Source organism: Pyrus communis, chromosome 10 (assembly GCF_963583255.1).
Source record: "Pyrus communis chromosome 10, drPyrComm1.1, whole genome shotgun sequence".
Taxonomy (NCBI): Eukaryota; Viridiplantae; Streptophyta; class Magnoliopsida; order Rosales; family Rosaceae; genus Pyrus; species Pyrus communis.
Genome location: NC_084812.1, coordinates 24,580,032 through 24,595,526, shown reverse-complemented (window position 1 = coordinate 24,595,526; position 15,495 = coordinate 24,580,032). Strand labels below are relative to the sequence as shown.

The window sequence follows — 15,495 nt, the reverse complement described above, 5'->3', positions numbered from 1 at the left end:
TTGACACTTTCTGTTGTACCAAAGTCCTCGCCGATTTTGTGCATCAACACCAATCATAAATATATGCAACTACTAATGCATAAATAAATAGGCAAACGCAATGCATGACATTTAAAACATATAAACATTTCATTTCATTTTCTGGGAAAAACCATAAGTATATAGGTATATACGGAAAACCAAAAGCCCACTCACTGATATGTGGAAGGGTCGTAACCCCCTTGCCTCAAGTGACTGCACTTGTCCTCGGGATAGGTCTCACCTATATGCGAAACAACTATAAAAACGTCAATTTAAAGCACATAACCAAAAGTATGTAATGACTTCTCATACAATGCTCAAATGAGATGTGTGAATACACCAACGTGATCTACTCAACTTCACGAACATCCCCATATTTTTAAAATAATTTTTCGAGGCTCCACGTGCCGCCACACGACGGCGAGGGCACGGCCCTACGCGCGGCCAAAACTGACGGATTCCCTAACCGCCGTTAGGGAATATACCGTTAAACCCTAACAGATTCCATTAAAACTAACCTGACGCCGTTAAGAATATACCGTTAACTTAACGAAATATTCCCTTGTCTTCTCCGGTGAGTCTCGCCGGCTGCCGTCGTCCACTGCCATCAGCGCCGCCGTCTGCAACTCTAATTCTCGCAGGAAACTGGAAAATTTTCAAAACTTCATATCTTCTTTATTTCTCAACCAAATTCCATGAAATTGGTACCACAATGAAGCTTACAACGAGTAGAACAAAACCTTGCCACTTTGAAGCCCTTAAATTCATGGAATCTCGTCGAAGAAACCACAAAATTCCGGCCAAACCTGCAACTCGCCACTCTTGGCCTTCCTGACGTCCAATTTCTTCCAAAATGCTTCTCTGAGCTTTGTGAGAGTATTCTAAAGCTTCCTATGACCTTAAAAACTTCTAAAACCCCCATGATCACGTGTACATGAACAGTGCACAAAATCGGAGTTCCCTGGTTCTTAGGTTTTTGAGGGTTTCATGTCTAAAAACTGGTATATATGAGTTCGTGATGACGAGATGAAGGTGATGGTACTAAACACGAGCTCGATCTGCACAGAAATGGGTTGGTTTGGTGTTGTTCGTACGACTTGTACGGACGTTGCAAAAAATCGAAAGAGGGAGGAGAGAGAGAGAGAGAGAAGGCACGGGAGTGTGTGGTCCTAGATGAGTCAACAACCAAAAGAAACAACTAAACAACACCCCACAACACCAATTAACGTCCAAGGGCATTTTAGTCTTTTCACACCTATGGTACAAATAATACGGGACGGGCTGTCACACAATGACTACAAATAAAGAAGAATATACGAGGAGCTAAAAAATGTGTGTGATAATCACTCCCTTATTTATTTGGAATGAAAATTAGAATGATGGAAATTTCCTGTTTATTATTTTGGATTCATAATTGTTGAAGCGTTTATTAACACACATAGAGTTAAAATATTTTTGAGGTTTAGTGATCATCCTCTATTTATGATTGGGGTCGTTGGCAACCTCTCATCCACCCTCTGAGGTTAGTTGTCATCCTCTATTTAGCGCTTTATGTTAATGAAACTTATTATGATTGACAAAAAATATTAAAATCGATAATTCAATATTTAAAAAATCAGGAATTAGATTGATGGAAAGTAAACATATCGAAGAAGTAAATACATGCTTGTTCTCCTAAATCTCATATTAGTAACTCATCATTCGATCTTAATCTAATAGCAGGTGATTATTTATTTTTTGTTTGTACTATTTCCATTATAGTAGGATTAAGATGGAATTATAGGCACTGTTCTAAAAATTCTTGTCTAGCATCGTCTAGGCGTGACGACTAGTCACCGTCCCGATTAATGCCTAGACGTTAGAAAATTAAGAAAGAGCACCTAAACCTACTGAGTCACCCGCCTAGCCTGCCTAGGTTGTGACTCATTTAGACAGAAAATAGATAACTTTCATTTTGCATTTTATTTTTTTCAATAAATTATAAGAGACTTGTTGAATACTTAAGTGAACACACATTTTATATTTGTTTCCCATATTTTCATTATGGTCCAATAGCTCATAATATATATATATATATATATATATATCATTCTATTTTGTAGTTTATGATAAAATTATATATATTTTAAGTATAAATAGACACTTATTTACACGACATATAATAGATTTAATTAAATCCGCCAAGTTCGCCTAGGCGTCCGCCTAGACCCTGTCTAGCCGCCTAGTTACTAAGCCTTAACTCACCGCCCGACTAGCTCCTAACGTATATTAGAACTTTGATTATAGGTGGCTACTACTTTTTTTTGCATGGGCTTGGTTAACTTCATAGTCCTCCAGCAACTCCAACCCAAGTCAGCCCAGTAACCGTATTTAAAACACAACAGTTTTTTGTTTGTCCACTGGAGTTCAAATAGTGTAGAAAGGATTACTCTTTGAGCTCTGTAGAAAGATGGCTCTCTTCCAAACACAAACAACACCTCCTATCCACAGCCATGGCGTTAGCTTCAAAACCCACAGCCACTCTCCCATGGCCATACCATTTCATCCCCCACCGCCTTCCCTCCCTCTTTCTCTCTCCTCCATTAGAACCCACCAACAAGACTCACTCTTTTCTCCCTTAACAGTGAAAAGAAAGTTGCTTTGCAGACCCCCTCGTGGTAAACATGTTAGAGAAGATTATCTTGTGGTAAGTTCTTCCTGCAAATTCTTATTTAATTTAGCATTTTAATTACCCATTACAACTTGGTCATATTTTCTTTAATTCATGAGTTTTTCCTCCTTAAAAGTGGTAATGGTTTGATGGGTTGGTTTGCGTTTCCAAATTATTTATCTGTTAGGTATGAAAAATGCAGTAAAGTGAAGAATTAGGACATTTAACTTTACTTCTGTTTGGGAAATGGGAAGGCATGTAAATTTTCTTTTCATTTGGCTTTGTTTGGAAACCAACTTGGGATTTGGAGTTTCATTTGTATTTTCCTTTTTGTTACCTCATGAATTATTAATTTGAGCTTATTTAAATTTTGTTTGAGAGGGCAGAAGAAGGTGTCGGCGGAGGAGGTTCAGGAACTGGTAAAAGGAGACAGAAATGTACCCATTATTGTTGATTTTTTTGCAACATGGTGTGGACCCTGTATATTGATGGCTCAAGAACTTGAAATGGTATGCTCTATCATATGCATACCAGTGTTAGTTATGCTGCTTTCTATTCATATCTGGGGTTTTTGTTTAAAGCTTTAATGGTTTATATGTCGTAATATTACTACTTTGATATGGATTCAAACTGTTTGTTGGAGAAATTAGAGTTCACGCAACTGAAATATGAAGCTTTCTAGACCTTCCTATCTAATCTTATATGCGTGTTGTGGTGATTGAAACCATTTTACACGAAATATGCATGTCTACTCTGCATACATATCTGCATCTTTATCTAGCATGAAATATAATAAAAGTACCCACTGTTTTGTAAAACCTCATAGCTGTTTGATATTTGATCGTATGAATTTAACTTTAGAAGTACACTTCTTTAATTAGGTGGTAAATGGAGAAAATTCCATTGTCCTACATGTTTAATTGGATGACAATATCTTCAAAGGAATGTGCTTTTGATGGTTATTGGATGGGATCTATAGTTTTATTCTAGTGTTGTTAGCTTCTTTTCCTGTTGAATGCTACGTTTGCGATGCATAAGTGTGAAGTACAAGTATATTTCCTAGATAGCAGTTTCAACAAAGGAGGCAGTCTTCTTGTGGTTTTTATCATACAAACTGTTTGTTCATAGTGAAGTCTATGCACCATGATTGCTACCTTAAGATTTTAATTTACTGTACCACATGTTGTGAAGTTGACAAAGGATTGGAGTATTTCTGATGTTGTTGTGTTCACAGTTGAAGAACATATTTACTTGATAAGAGATGTCATTCAAATAGAAAGAATAACTTGGTTCTCTTTTTCTCTTAAGTATTGTCTATGACATTTCAGGAAATGAACTAGAGGCATTAGCTTTATTTCATCACATGTTATGTGAATCCTGCAATGCGGAATTTAAGCATGACACTTATTTCACCAAAAATTTAGTAAGCGTGTGTCCTTATTGAATCTCAGGTTCAAATCTATGCAAGCCAAGAGTAAAATGGATAACTAAATGAATATACATAATTTTGAACAGTTTCATATAGTAAGCCCAATATTTCAGTTATTTTTTTATAAGATTTGGAAATCCAGGTAACTAAATACTGTATGCAGTGATGCTGTCTTTGTAGTTCACTTCATTCTTGAACTCGTGAGAGAAAATAACTGATCTTATGAGCTATAGACGATGGGCTGATGAGTCAAACTTCTAGCAGATAGCCAAAGGAAACTATGATTATCCATCTCAGTATCTGAACAAAGCCAAATAAGAATATTCATATGCGCATAATTCTTTTGAAATTGAATGTAGCTTTCATCAGGCTTATGCACGGGTTCAAATTTCACTGATTCCTCTCTCCTTCCCCCTACCAGCTAACAATTTAATCACTACTTCCTATGATTCTCACATTTATTTGCTTTTGGAATACAAACACGGTAAAGTGTCAATGCCATTTAATTATCATGGACCTAATCTGTTGTTTTATATAATCAGCCATTGGAAACCAAAATGCTTTCAGAACTGAAGTCGCTTTTTTATTTTGTGGACCTTTTGATTTGCGATTCAAACATTTTTGGTTGATGTAGAGTAATCCATTTTGGATCTAAATTTGTTAATTTTATTTTCTCTAAGATCTTGTGTTCACCTAAGTTGCATTTTTGATGTGGATCGTAAAAGTTTCATACAGCAAGTATACATAATAAAAGTACCTGACTGGTACTGATTTCTAATGTTTGCAAACATATGAGTAATGTTAAAAACTTTCAATTTTCACAACAGCTTGCTGTGGAGTACGAGAGCAATGTAAGAATTGTAAAGGTTGACACGGATGATGAGTACGAATTTGCACGGGACATGCAGGTAATTGCCTTCTTGTTTAACTTTGCTCTATAGTTTTACTCTCTCTATTCTCTCATCTTCTTTGGTGCTCTGAAGTCTGAAACCCTTATGAGCCTTACAGATTTATGTGTTTGTACCTGGATGTGTTCATAGAAAAATAGTTCTACATTATACGAGATTTTTCTCTAGTGTCGATGATAAATATTGTGGATAAGCTGGGTGGATTTTTCTTATATCTCTGCTTGAAGATCTATGTATATTTGTTTCGCTATTGTTTTGGAGTTTTAAGTGATGTTTGAACGTAGTGGAAAAATAATTGGCAAACGAATACTTACTGAACTCGTTGGATCAGGTACGAGGATTGCCGACATTGTTATTTATAAGTCCAGATTCAAGTAAAGATGCCATACGTACTGAAGGGCTCATCCCATTACAGATGATGCGGGATATCATTGATAACGAAATGTGAAGTAGCCCGTGGCTTATTTCTGCATAAATATGGGGAGCATGGGTATGGTGCTGGTACAAACTTTACCATTACTGTTCGAGGTCTGTTGTGTTCTGATTTACTAACTGAAATTTTGCCGAGGAGTGAACAATTTAGTAGCCATAAACGTAATGAGATGGTACCCTAAACGTAAGGATGCACGTCCATCACACATCCTTGTTATTACTGTTTTGTGATGGTACCCTAAACGTAATGAGATTTTACCCCTTTTTGTTAAGCTGCAAGTTCATGGCAGATAATCAAATCAGTTGTTTGCGTGTTGTTAATGTTCTGAATTAGTGCCTTGCTGGATATCCCATGTCTTTGTTAAATAGATATTGTGGAGGCAGAAGGCAGAGATCATGTGGGCCAAGGAAGTGGGAGATAGCATTAATATGATTTTTAGTACTTGCACAAGTAGGGTTAAAATCACTTAAAATATTTGTAAGAATGCAAGGTAATTGTAGTATAATTGCTTATGTAAGGTCGTTGTTCTCAAAGATTGTTTGACTAATTTGTAATTAAATTAACTTTTAATTAATTATTCAAACCGATTTTTATCAAAGTTTTGAGATTTTTGAATTTGAAAAGATTAAATTAACAATAACAATAAAAGAAATTTAGAAGTTTGGAAATAATGGCAACAAGAAGAGAAACGTTTTTAAATTAAAATCAATTAAGGGAAATACTAGGGTTTAGCAGTCACTGTTAATAATCCTATGCAATTTTATCAATTACTTATAAATTTTCACATACATGCTTTGAATGTTATGTTTTCTTAATGCATATTTTCCTCGTGATGTTTAAGTGAAAACATATATCTAACATGCAATCCATCTGTGATGTTCAAATTAAATATAAATACGCACAACTCATTAAGTTTGGTGAAAATCCTTTGAAAAACCATGCAACCCTTAAGGGCATGATGTTCGCCTTAAAGGGAACTTACAATTACTAATCACAAGAAGCCCTCCTCAATTTCAGGGTGATGTGCCACCAAAAATTGTATCAAATTACTTATCTAAATATCGTAATGGTAATCAATCATTAAAATATATAAATAGTTTTAATCGCGGTGATTAATAATTCAAAGCAAGCATGCATCCATTGATAAGCAAATTAATAAAATTACATATTCATGTTAAGGCTCATGGCGTAACCTTAGCAAAAGGAATTAGTTACGCATACTCATAATAAAAATCAAAGAAAATATCATTAACTAGAAAAGGAATTGAAAACACCTTGTAGGTAAAAATATGAAATTCTCCAAAGCTTTGCTAAGTTTTCTCAATGTTGCGTCGAGAACCCTAATGGCTAAAAAGTCATATTTATACTACTCCAAATTAAAACCCTCATCAAAAAAGTTTTCTAAAAAACTAGCGCTAGGCATAAATTAATTCGCCACGATCAGACGCTTCAAGATAAAATTATGAAATTTTGATACAACATTCTTGACAGATTCATGAACTGCTCCAATTAAAATCACTAAAAAATTCCACCGTTTGATTACTTTATGCTCAGAATAATTTCGCATGTCCTACATTAAAAATAAATAACAAAACATCAAAACTCACTAAAACATACCTAGAATAGGAAATAATATATAGTATAAAATCGACTCATCAAGGACAACTGTAAAAGATGAAAGATTAATTGAAATTAACTGATTAGATTTCACAAGAATCTTGAAATTAAATATTTGAAGGTTTGGATTGATAAGGTTTGATGTGAGGTGGTTGGAGACAACCTTTTGAGGAAGAAGAAATGAGAAAGGTTTGTTTTCACTGTCTGTATAATCTCTAAACCCAGTGGCTTTCTAGTCCCTCTAATCAGAGTTTTTCTCACCCATTTTCTCCCATTTACTACCATGAGTTCACAAGAAAATAAGCGTGCAGAAATCATGAAGTGCCTCTTTTGAGATATCCAGACTTTTCACCAATTGGCTGCTATTAGCACATTCGCTACGCCATACCGTCTAGGTACTCTGCCTTGCGGCGGCACGAAGACTCACATGTAAAGGGATGTCAAGGTTACTTGTGATTGGAAATCTGGGATGCGAAGGTGATGTTATCTAACTCAATTACACAATGCTGGATAAGAAGGATAAAACACAAAACGATGCATGATAGATATGGGATACTACTGATGTGGTGTTCGATTGCATTCAAGTTATTCGTTGGATATTTTGGTGCATTTGAGGCCTCATAAAACTTAAATTACTTGCAATTAAAAAGAAGTTGGTGTGCAGATTTCAGTGTATTTCGTTTCGTCACATTTTCAGAAAGCTAATTTTATTGTTGATGCCTTGACTTCTATTAGACATTCTTCTTCTAATTTGTGGGACTTTGCTAGTTCTTTTTGCCCTCGTAACCTTTTCCTTGTAACTTTTCTTTTCATCAAAAAAAAAAAAAAAAAAAACTACGTGTATATATGTTGAAACGTTAATTTTCTATTAATTTTGTTGAACTAACTACACTTCACCCCGGACATTACACCATGAAATTCTAATTTCTAAATCGTATCAGTGTATATAATTTTAGGAAAACAAATGAAAAGGGTTTGAAAACTTTGAGTTTTAACGATAAAGACAAAATAAAGGGTAAAATAAATAGTACCATGATTGAGAGCCCAACCCAAGTGCCTTTGGGTTTTTAAAAATAAAATAAATAAAAACTAAATGGGTTTGGATTTGGGGTTAACGGGCCTAAGGCCCGAGTCCTATACCACCCAAAGGACTAAACTAACAAGGGTTTTGGTTTTGGACTTTCGAAGGGTTTGGGCTCCATGGGTTGGATTTAGTTGGCTTGTTTCTCGCCGGGGAAAAAGGCTGGAGCCTCCCGAGCTTCGGTCGTCGTCGTTTGACCATTAAGCCCTACGATTTAACTACCAAAAAGAAGGTACGGACGAAGGGAAGGGATTTCGTACCTTGATAACATCGAATGGTGGCCAAATCTTTGCTCTAGACTCGCGGGCTCGCCGAACCTCGGTTGGGTGTCCTCTGGGTGCCCCGAAGCTTCACAGAGACGATGGAGAGGGAGGAAAGGTCCTCACGAGGGTGGTGGTGGTGGTGCGGTCATTGGGTGGTTGGGTGTCGCCGGGAAAAGAAGAGGGAGAAAGTCCGAGAGAGTGTGAGAGAGAGATAGGGATGAGTTAGAGATGAGAGAACTCTGAAAATGGATCCGGATAGGGTAGGATTTCAGGGGTAAAATTGTCATTTCACCAATATTTACAAAGAATTTGGGGAGGGGTTTTACAATTGAGATTCCATATCGACAAGAAATCTGGAGAATTACTCACTTTAGCGACACGTGTCACTTAAAATCCTATCTGAAAAATTATTGAGATTACATCTCGAAAAATTATCAAGGTAGTTTAATTTAAGCAACCATATTAATTCAATTAAAATAATAAATTATGTTTGGCCTATGGCCCTTTGGCTTCCTCGGTTGGAGATGATTTTTTGTCACAGGACTATGTTTAGCCTATGGCCCTTTGGCCCCCTCGGTTGGAGATGGTAAGAAATATGGCATGCCATTGTTCATTAAAATATTAATTTCTTGGAGGGCTATAGGGCTAAAGAGAGCCATTTGACCCTCATTTAGTTGGAGATAACTTAAATGCTTACAATAAAAAAAAGGCTTAAATGTCAAAATAGCCTCAATGTTATAGCCACTTGGGCAATTTAGTCTATGTGTTTTTAATTTGGCCAATTTTGTTCTTGTTTTTATCTCTGTAAGCCAATTAAGAACACTTCATCCAACTCCTCAACCTCCTTCCAACTCCTTGACCTCCTCCCAACTTCCTAACCTCTTCCCCATCGTTCTTTCATCTCCCAATTTTCTTCAAACACCCCCCTTCTTTTCTATGTCACAATCTTAATAATTTTTCAGGTTGAAAGTTTACTCTACTATATGTGTTAATTCTTATTTATTTGCATTTTTATGTAAATTTATATTTAAATAAAGAGAAAGGGTAATATATGACTCTCTAAATTGCGGTCTATTACTCAATTAACAATCAAGGGCGAGGTGGTCGAGGTTAATTTTCTTGGGCTATAATGATAGCTAGATAAGGTCGAGATGGATCTAGAGACATGTTTGTTGAGTTACAAGCGTTTGTGGCTAGAGTTGGAGGTCAAGTCAAGGACAAGGCGGATGACATGGTGTGTTTGTTTAATTTTTTTTTTTTTTTTTTCATTTTGAAATTATATTTCTTTTTATTGTAATTGAAAAAATATTTTTCTACAATAGGATGTTTGTTATAAATATGTAAAAGTTAGAGAGATAACCTTTTTAGTGAATGAAGTAAAGTAGGTGTAAAATGTCACACTGAAACTATAGCACAAGATGATAACAAATAAAAGACGGAGGAATAGATGATGTTATTGATCTTTCTTTCTTACTGTCTGTGTTTTTGAAAGCATACGGATTGCTATATTTATAGAGCAACTCCAATACTGATGCATTAATTATACATTGAAAATTTACAGCACCCCTTTGGAAAATATGATCCCCTGCATCCCCAAAGTCAATTTCAATATGTATGGGCATTAAAAATGTGTGTGTGTGTGTGTGTGTGTGTGGGCATTCATAATAATGCCAAAGTTTTCAACATTCTCACTTGGATGCCCACATACCAACATCAGTTGCCTTGTTAAAACCTTGCTTGGAAAAACCCAGTGGGAAAAACCATAGTGAAGGAAAAAGGTACAACTTTTTCTTGATTGTTGATATAGTGTTAAGTATGCTTATCTTGCCTCGTTAAAACCTTGATAGGAAAAAACCTAGTGGGAAAAATCTGAATCAAAGGAAAAAGGGTACAATATGCATATATCATGGATACTTCCCCTTATATATATTTTCCCCTGATTCCACATTCTCCAAATTTAGTTGTTTGGCAAATCGATGTAATCCGATACTTTGCACTAACTTCTGAAACGTGCATTTTGGTAAAGATTTGATGAACAAATCTGCCAGATTTTCATTAGAACTAATTTGTCTGACTTCAATAATTTTAGCCTTCTAAAGTTTATGTGCACTGAAAAACTTTGGAAATATGTGTTTAGTTTTATAGCCCTTGATGAATCATTCCTTTATTTGGGCAACGCAAGCTGCATTATCTTCATGGATGACAGTTGAATTATCTGTCTTTGAAGTTGGACCACATAAATTCCGAATATGATGGATCATTGATCTGAACCAAGAACATTCATGACTTACTACATGTAAAAGCAAATATTTCTGAATGATTTGAAGATGTAGCAACTAATGTTTGTTTGGTTGAGCGTCATGAGATTGCTGTATCTTCATTCTTAAACACATATCCAATCTGTGAGCGGGTTTTATGTGGATCAGAGAGAAAACCAGCATCTGCATATCCAATAAGGACCTGGTCATTTGTGGGGTTCTTTGAGTAGAAGAAACTCATGTCAGTTATCCCATGAAGGTATCGCAATACATCTTTGATACCCTTCCAATGACGAAGTGTTGGAGCAGAGCTATACCTTGCTAACAAGTTAACTGAAAAAGTTATATCTGGTTTAGTACATTATGCTAAATACAACAAAGCACCTATTGCACTTAGATATGATAATTCTGGACTAAGGACCAGTTTATAATCTTCTTTTGGACATAATGGATCTTTCTTAATGTCTAAAGAACGAATGAACACTGGTGTGTTGAGTAGATAAGCCTTGTCCATGCCAAATCACTTCAGAATTTTTTCAATGTAAGCTGATTGGTGGACCAAAATTTCATTAGCACAATGCTCGATCTGCAGGATAAGACAATATTTTGTTTTCTCAAGGTCTTTCATTTCAAATTCACTTTTCAGATATTCAGCAGTTTTATTGAGCTCTTTAGAAGTTCCAACTAGGTTCATATCATCAACATATACTGCCACTATAGCAAATCCAGAGTTGGATTTCTTAATGAACACACAAGGGCAAATGACATTGTTGATATACCCTTCTTCGATCCAATATTCACTGAGATAATTATACCACATTCGTCTAGATTGTTTCAGCCCATATAATGATCGCCTTAATTTGATCAAGAGCATACCATGTGGTTTGTTAGTTGTTTCAAGCAGCTTAAGTCTTTTTGGGACTTTCATGTATATGTCAGCATCTAATTCTCCATATAGATACGCAGTGATGACATCCATAAGTCGCATGTCAAGTTTCTTTGAAACCACTAAACTTATTAAGTAGCGGAACGTAATTGCGTCCATTACAGGAAAGTTTGTCTCTTTATAATCAATTTCAGGTCTTTGCGAAAAACCTTGTGCAACGAGTCATGCTTTATATCTTGCAATCTCGTTTTTCTCATTGTGTTTCCTTGTGAATACCTATTTGTAACGCACGGGGTTGACATTAGGCAGAGTTTGGACTATTGGTCCAAAAACATTTCGCATTTCCAAAAAATTTAATTCTACTTGGATTGCATCTTTCCACTTAGGCCAATCTTGTCTCTGTTTACATTCATCAACAGAGCGAGGCTCAATATCATCACTTAATATGATTTCAGTGGCTACTGCGAAAGTTAACATATCATCGATGATTATTTCATTCTGACCCCACAATTCATTTGTACATACATAATTTATGGAGATTTCTTTGATTTTATGTACCTCTGTTTCTTCAGGTACATGTGTCTCATCAAGGACATATTCTTTTTCTAAAAATACAGAATCATGAATTGTGGATGTGTCATTCATTTTTCCTTCTTGAATGATTTCATTTGGATTCAATTGTACCTTTGTCTTTCTCTTTCGAGAGGCTGAATCTTTTGAACTTGATGGTCTACCATGCTTCAGGCGTGCACCAAATGAATCATTCACTGCCACTTTATTTTGTCCAACAGAAACATCAATTCTTGCAGGTGCATTTGCAGCTGGTATATGTGATTTTGTCACTTTTATAACATCATTAAATGCATCTGTCATTTGATTGGCAATACTTTGAAGATGAACAATCATTTTCACTTCATTCCCACATTGAATGCTTCAAGCATCAAAATGAGATAAGGTGAGTACAACCCATATCAGCTCTTGCCGTTCTTCTGGAACGATCTTTTCTCCCCCTAACAACGGGAAGACTGTCTTATCAAAATGATAATCAGCAAAACGAGCTGTAAACATATCACTTGTCAGGAGTTCCAAATATGTAATGATAAATAGTGAATCAAAACCCACATAAATTCCCAGTCTACTCTGAGGTCCTATTTTAGTGTGTTGCTGCGGTGCAATAGGCACATAAACTGCATAACCAAAAACTCGTAAATGTGAAATGTTTGGTTGATGTCCAGACACGAGTTGTACTGAGGAGTGTTGGTGGTTGGCTATAGGTCTCAATCGAACCAATGATGCAGCATGTAAGATGGCATGTCCCCATGCAAAAACTGACAATTTTGTTTTCATAAGCAGAGTGCAGGTTATTAACTGAAGCCGCTTGATCAATGCTTTTGCTGAACCATTTTGAGTATGGACATGAGGAGCATGGTGTTCAACATCAATGCCTAATGTCATGCAGTAATCATCAAAAGTCGGATTGACTTAATGGGGTAATCTGGGAACTGTGCTCGTAACTTAATTATCTGAGTAAGAAGTCTCGCAAAAGCGACATTCCAAGTAGATAAGAGACAAACATGTGACCATCGAATAGATGCATCAACCAAAACCATAAAATATCGAAATGGTCATCAAGATGGTTGAATAGGCCCACAAATATCCCCTTGAATTCTTTGCAGAAATGATAGGGATTCAGCTTTAACCTTTAGTTGTGATGGTCTAATTACCAACTTCTCTTGAGAACAAGCCTTGCAAGGGTTATCATTTAAGATAGCAATGTGTCTGCTCAATAATGAATGTCCATTAAAGTTGGTAATGATTCTACACATCATGGTAAATCCTGGGTGACCCAGACGGTCATGCCAAAGCATGTAAACTTTTGAATCAATGAACTTCTGATTCATGACATTATGTGATTCAACTGTCTTTATATATGTATCATACAATCCACTCGATAAACCATGCAACTTCTCCAATATACACTTCTGGGTATCATTTGAGGTAATGCATAGATTCTCCACATTTTCTGCACTTTTTCGTTTCAATGTGGTATCCATTTAAACGTATGTCTTTGAACTCAACAAATTTCGAGTAGATCGAGTAGCATACAATGCATTTTGCATTGACACTATTGTTTCATTTGGTAACATTATCTGGGCTTTCCCTGAGCCTTCAATTACATCTACAAGTCCTAATATTGTTGTTACCCTTACTTTTGCAAGCATCAATCTTGAGAAATACTTTCGATCTCGAATGATTGTATGCGTAGTTGCGCAATCTGCAAGACAAATATCTTCGTCATTTCTGATGTTTTGAGAATGATCATAGTTTTTATTCATGTTTTCTGAGTAAGGAAATCAAAGTTAAAAGCAAGTTATAACAGGAAATTTATATGCCACTTTTATTGAATCTGAAATTCTAGTTTTAAATTATAAGTTCAGCATAATAAAAGTACATCAAACATAAACGATTCAGTCGGACCAGTATACTTCATTTCCCCTTTCTACAATAAAGTCTGAAACATCTAAGTGAGTTGTGTTTAACTGCCCTGATAAGTCACACACTGGATCAGGTATATCCATTGGTTTAGTCTGGTCGAGAAAATTGGTCTCGACACCCTTCTCCTTGAGGGAGGCTTGATACAACACCAGAAGTTTTGAGTTACAACAAATACTCGCCCAATGCCCATTGCTACCACATTTATGGCAGGCTCCTTCAGAGTTCCTAGATGCATTGTTCATATGAGCTTTGTCTTTGTGACGATTCACATTTTTTAAGCTTCGGCCGGAATTATGCATTGGAACCTGGTTGTGAAACTGACCACCATGGTTCTTGCCTTTCCTGTTCAACCGACTTCGCTTGTGGTCACGTCCTCGTTTATGATTATCACCACCAAAGGATGTGGCATTGACTTCGAGGGAAGCATCATTCATTTCTGAGAATGGTGCAGATCCAGTAGATCAGGAATAATGGTTTTTCATCAGGAGCTCATTGTTTTGTTCAGTTACCAAGAGCACAAATATCAGCTGGTTGTATTTAGTGTAGCCTCGCGCTCTATACTGCTGCTACAAGAGCACGTTAGAGGCATGAAATGTGCTGAAAGTATTTTCCAGTAAATCTTCCTCAGTAATAGTATACTCATAGAGCTTCATCTGAGAGGTAATTCTGAACAATGTAGAATTGTCTACTAACTTGAAATCCTGGATCCTTAGGTGAGTCCACTCATAACGAGCCCTTGGAAGAATCACTGTTATCTGATGATTGTATTTGTCTCTCAAGGTCTTCCAGAGAGCTAACAGATTATCAACCGTGAAGTACTCACTCTTTAGTCCCTCATTAAGATGGCGACGAATAAAGATCATAGCCTTCGCCCGCTCTTAAGAGGATGAGCTGTTCTCCTCCCTGATGGTATCTCCAAGATTTCCTACTTCTAGATAGATCTTGGTATCCAGTACCCAAATAAGGTAATTCTTCCTAGTAATGTCTAGGGCAGCATAATCAAACTTTGCCAAGTTCGCCATTTTCTTTTCTGAAAGAAAAATGAGATATGTAAAAACTAGCAATAATATATATTCCTAGAGGAATACAGTGTTAGAGTTTCTGGTTCTTACACATTTTTCATTTTGATCCTCAGGCCAAAATAATAATCACTTAAAACTTCTGGCTCGAGATTTTCAGGATGAATGAGGAGAGCGATTGTACTGTACAATTCTTATTGAAATAATATAACATAGAATGGGCGATTATTCCGCACCACTCAAGTAGCAGGAAAAATTTTAATATGCAAAGCAGGGTGGGCGATTATACCGCTCCACTTAAAATTTGCAGTAAAATTAGATCTGCAGTTCAAGATAGGAGATGACACCGCATCATCTTGGATCGCAGTAAGATTAAATTTGCAATTCAAGATGGCCGATTGTATCGCACCATCTTGGATTGCGGTAAAATTAAC

The 15,495-nt window shown here is 36.2% G+C and overlaps 1 protein-coding gene across 2 annotated transcripts; it reads left to right on the top strand.

Annotated features, from left to right (window-relative positions):
• The first annotated feature begins 2,442 nt into the window (after window positions 1-2,442).
• On the top strand, window positions 2,443-5,959 carry LOC137748462 (thioredoxin-like protein CITRX, chloroplastic). Of its 2 annotated transcripts, XM_068488615.1 has the most exons (5): window positions 2,443-2,707; window positions 3,058-3,180; window positions 4,928-5,008; window positions 5,340-5,458; window positions 5,497-5,959. In XM_068488615.1, the coding sequence occupies exons 1-4, from the start codon at window positions 2,471-2,473 to the stop codon at window positions 5,454-5,456; spliced, it is 558 nt and encodes a 185-aa protein (XP_068344716.1). In that variant the 5' UTR covers window positions 2,443-2,470; the 3' UTR covers window positions 5,457-5,458; window positions 5,497-5,959. The 2 variants fall into 2 exon arrangements, with proteins under 2 accessions (XP_068344716.1, XP_068344715.1); XM_068488614.1 differs by having other exon boundaries at window positions 5,340-5,959.
• Window positions 5,960-15,495: the final 9,536 nt, after the last annotated feature.

Bases quoted from the DNA above. Each gene is read 5' to 3' on its own strand.
- LOC137748462 (XM_068488615.1), top strand. From the start codon at position 2,471: ATGGCTCTCTTCCAAACACAAACAACACCTCCTATCCACAGCCATGGC. The intron at 2,708-3,057 runs GTAAGTTCTTCC...TTGAGAGGGCAG, and splicing joins TTAGAGAAGATTATCTTGTG to AAGAAGGTGTCGGCGGAGGA. The intron at 5,009-5,339 runs GTAATTGCCTTC...TCGTTGGATCAG, and splicing joins AATTTGCACGGGACATGCAG to GTACGAGGATTGCCGACATT.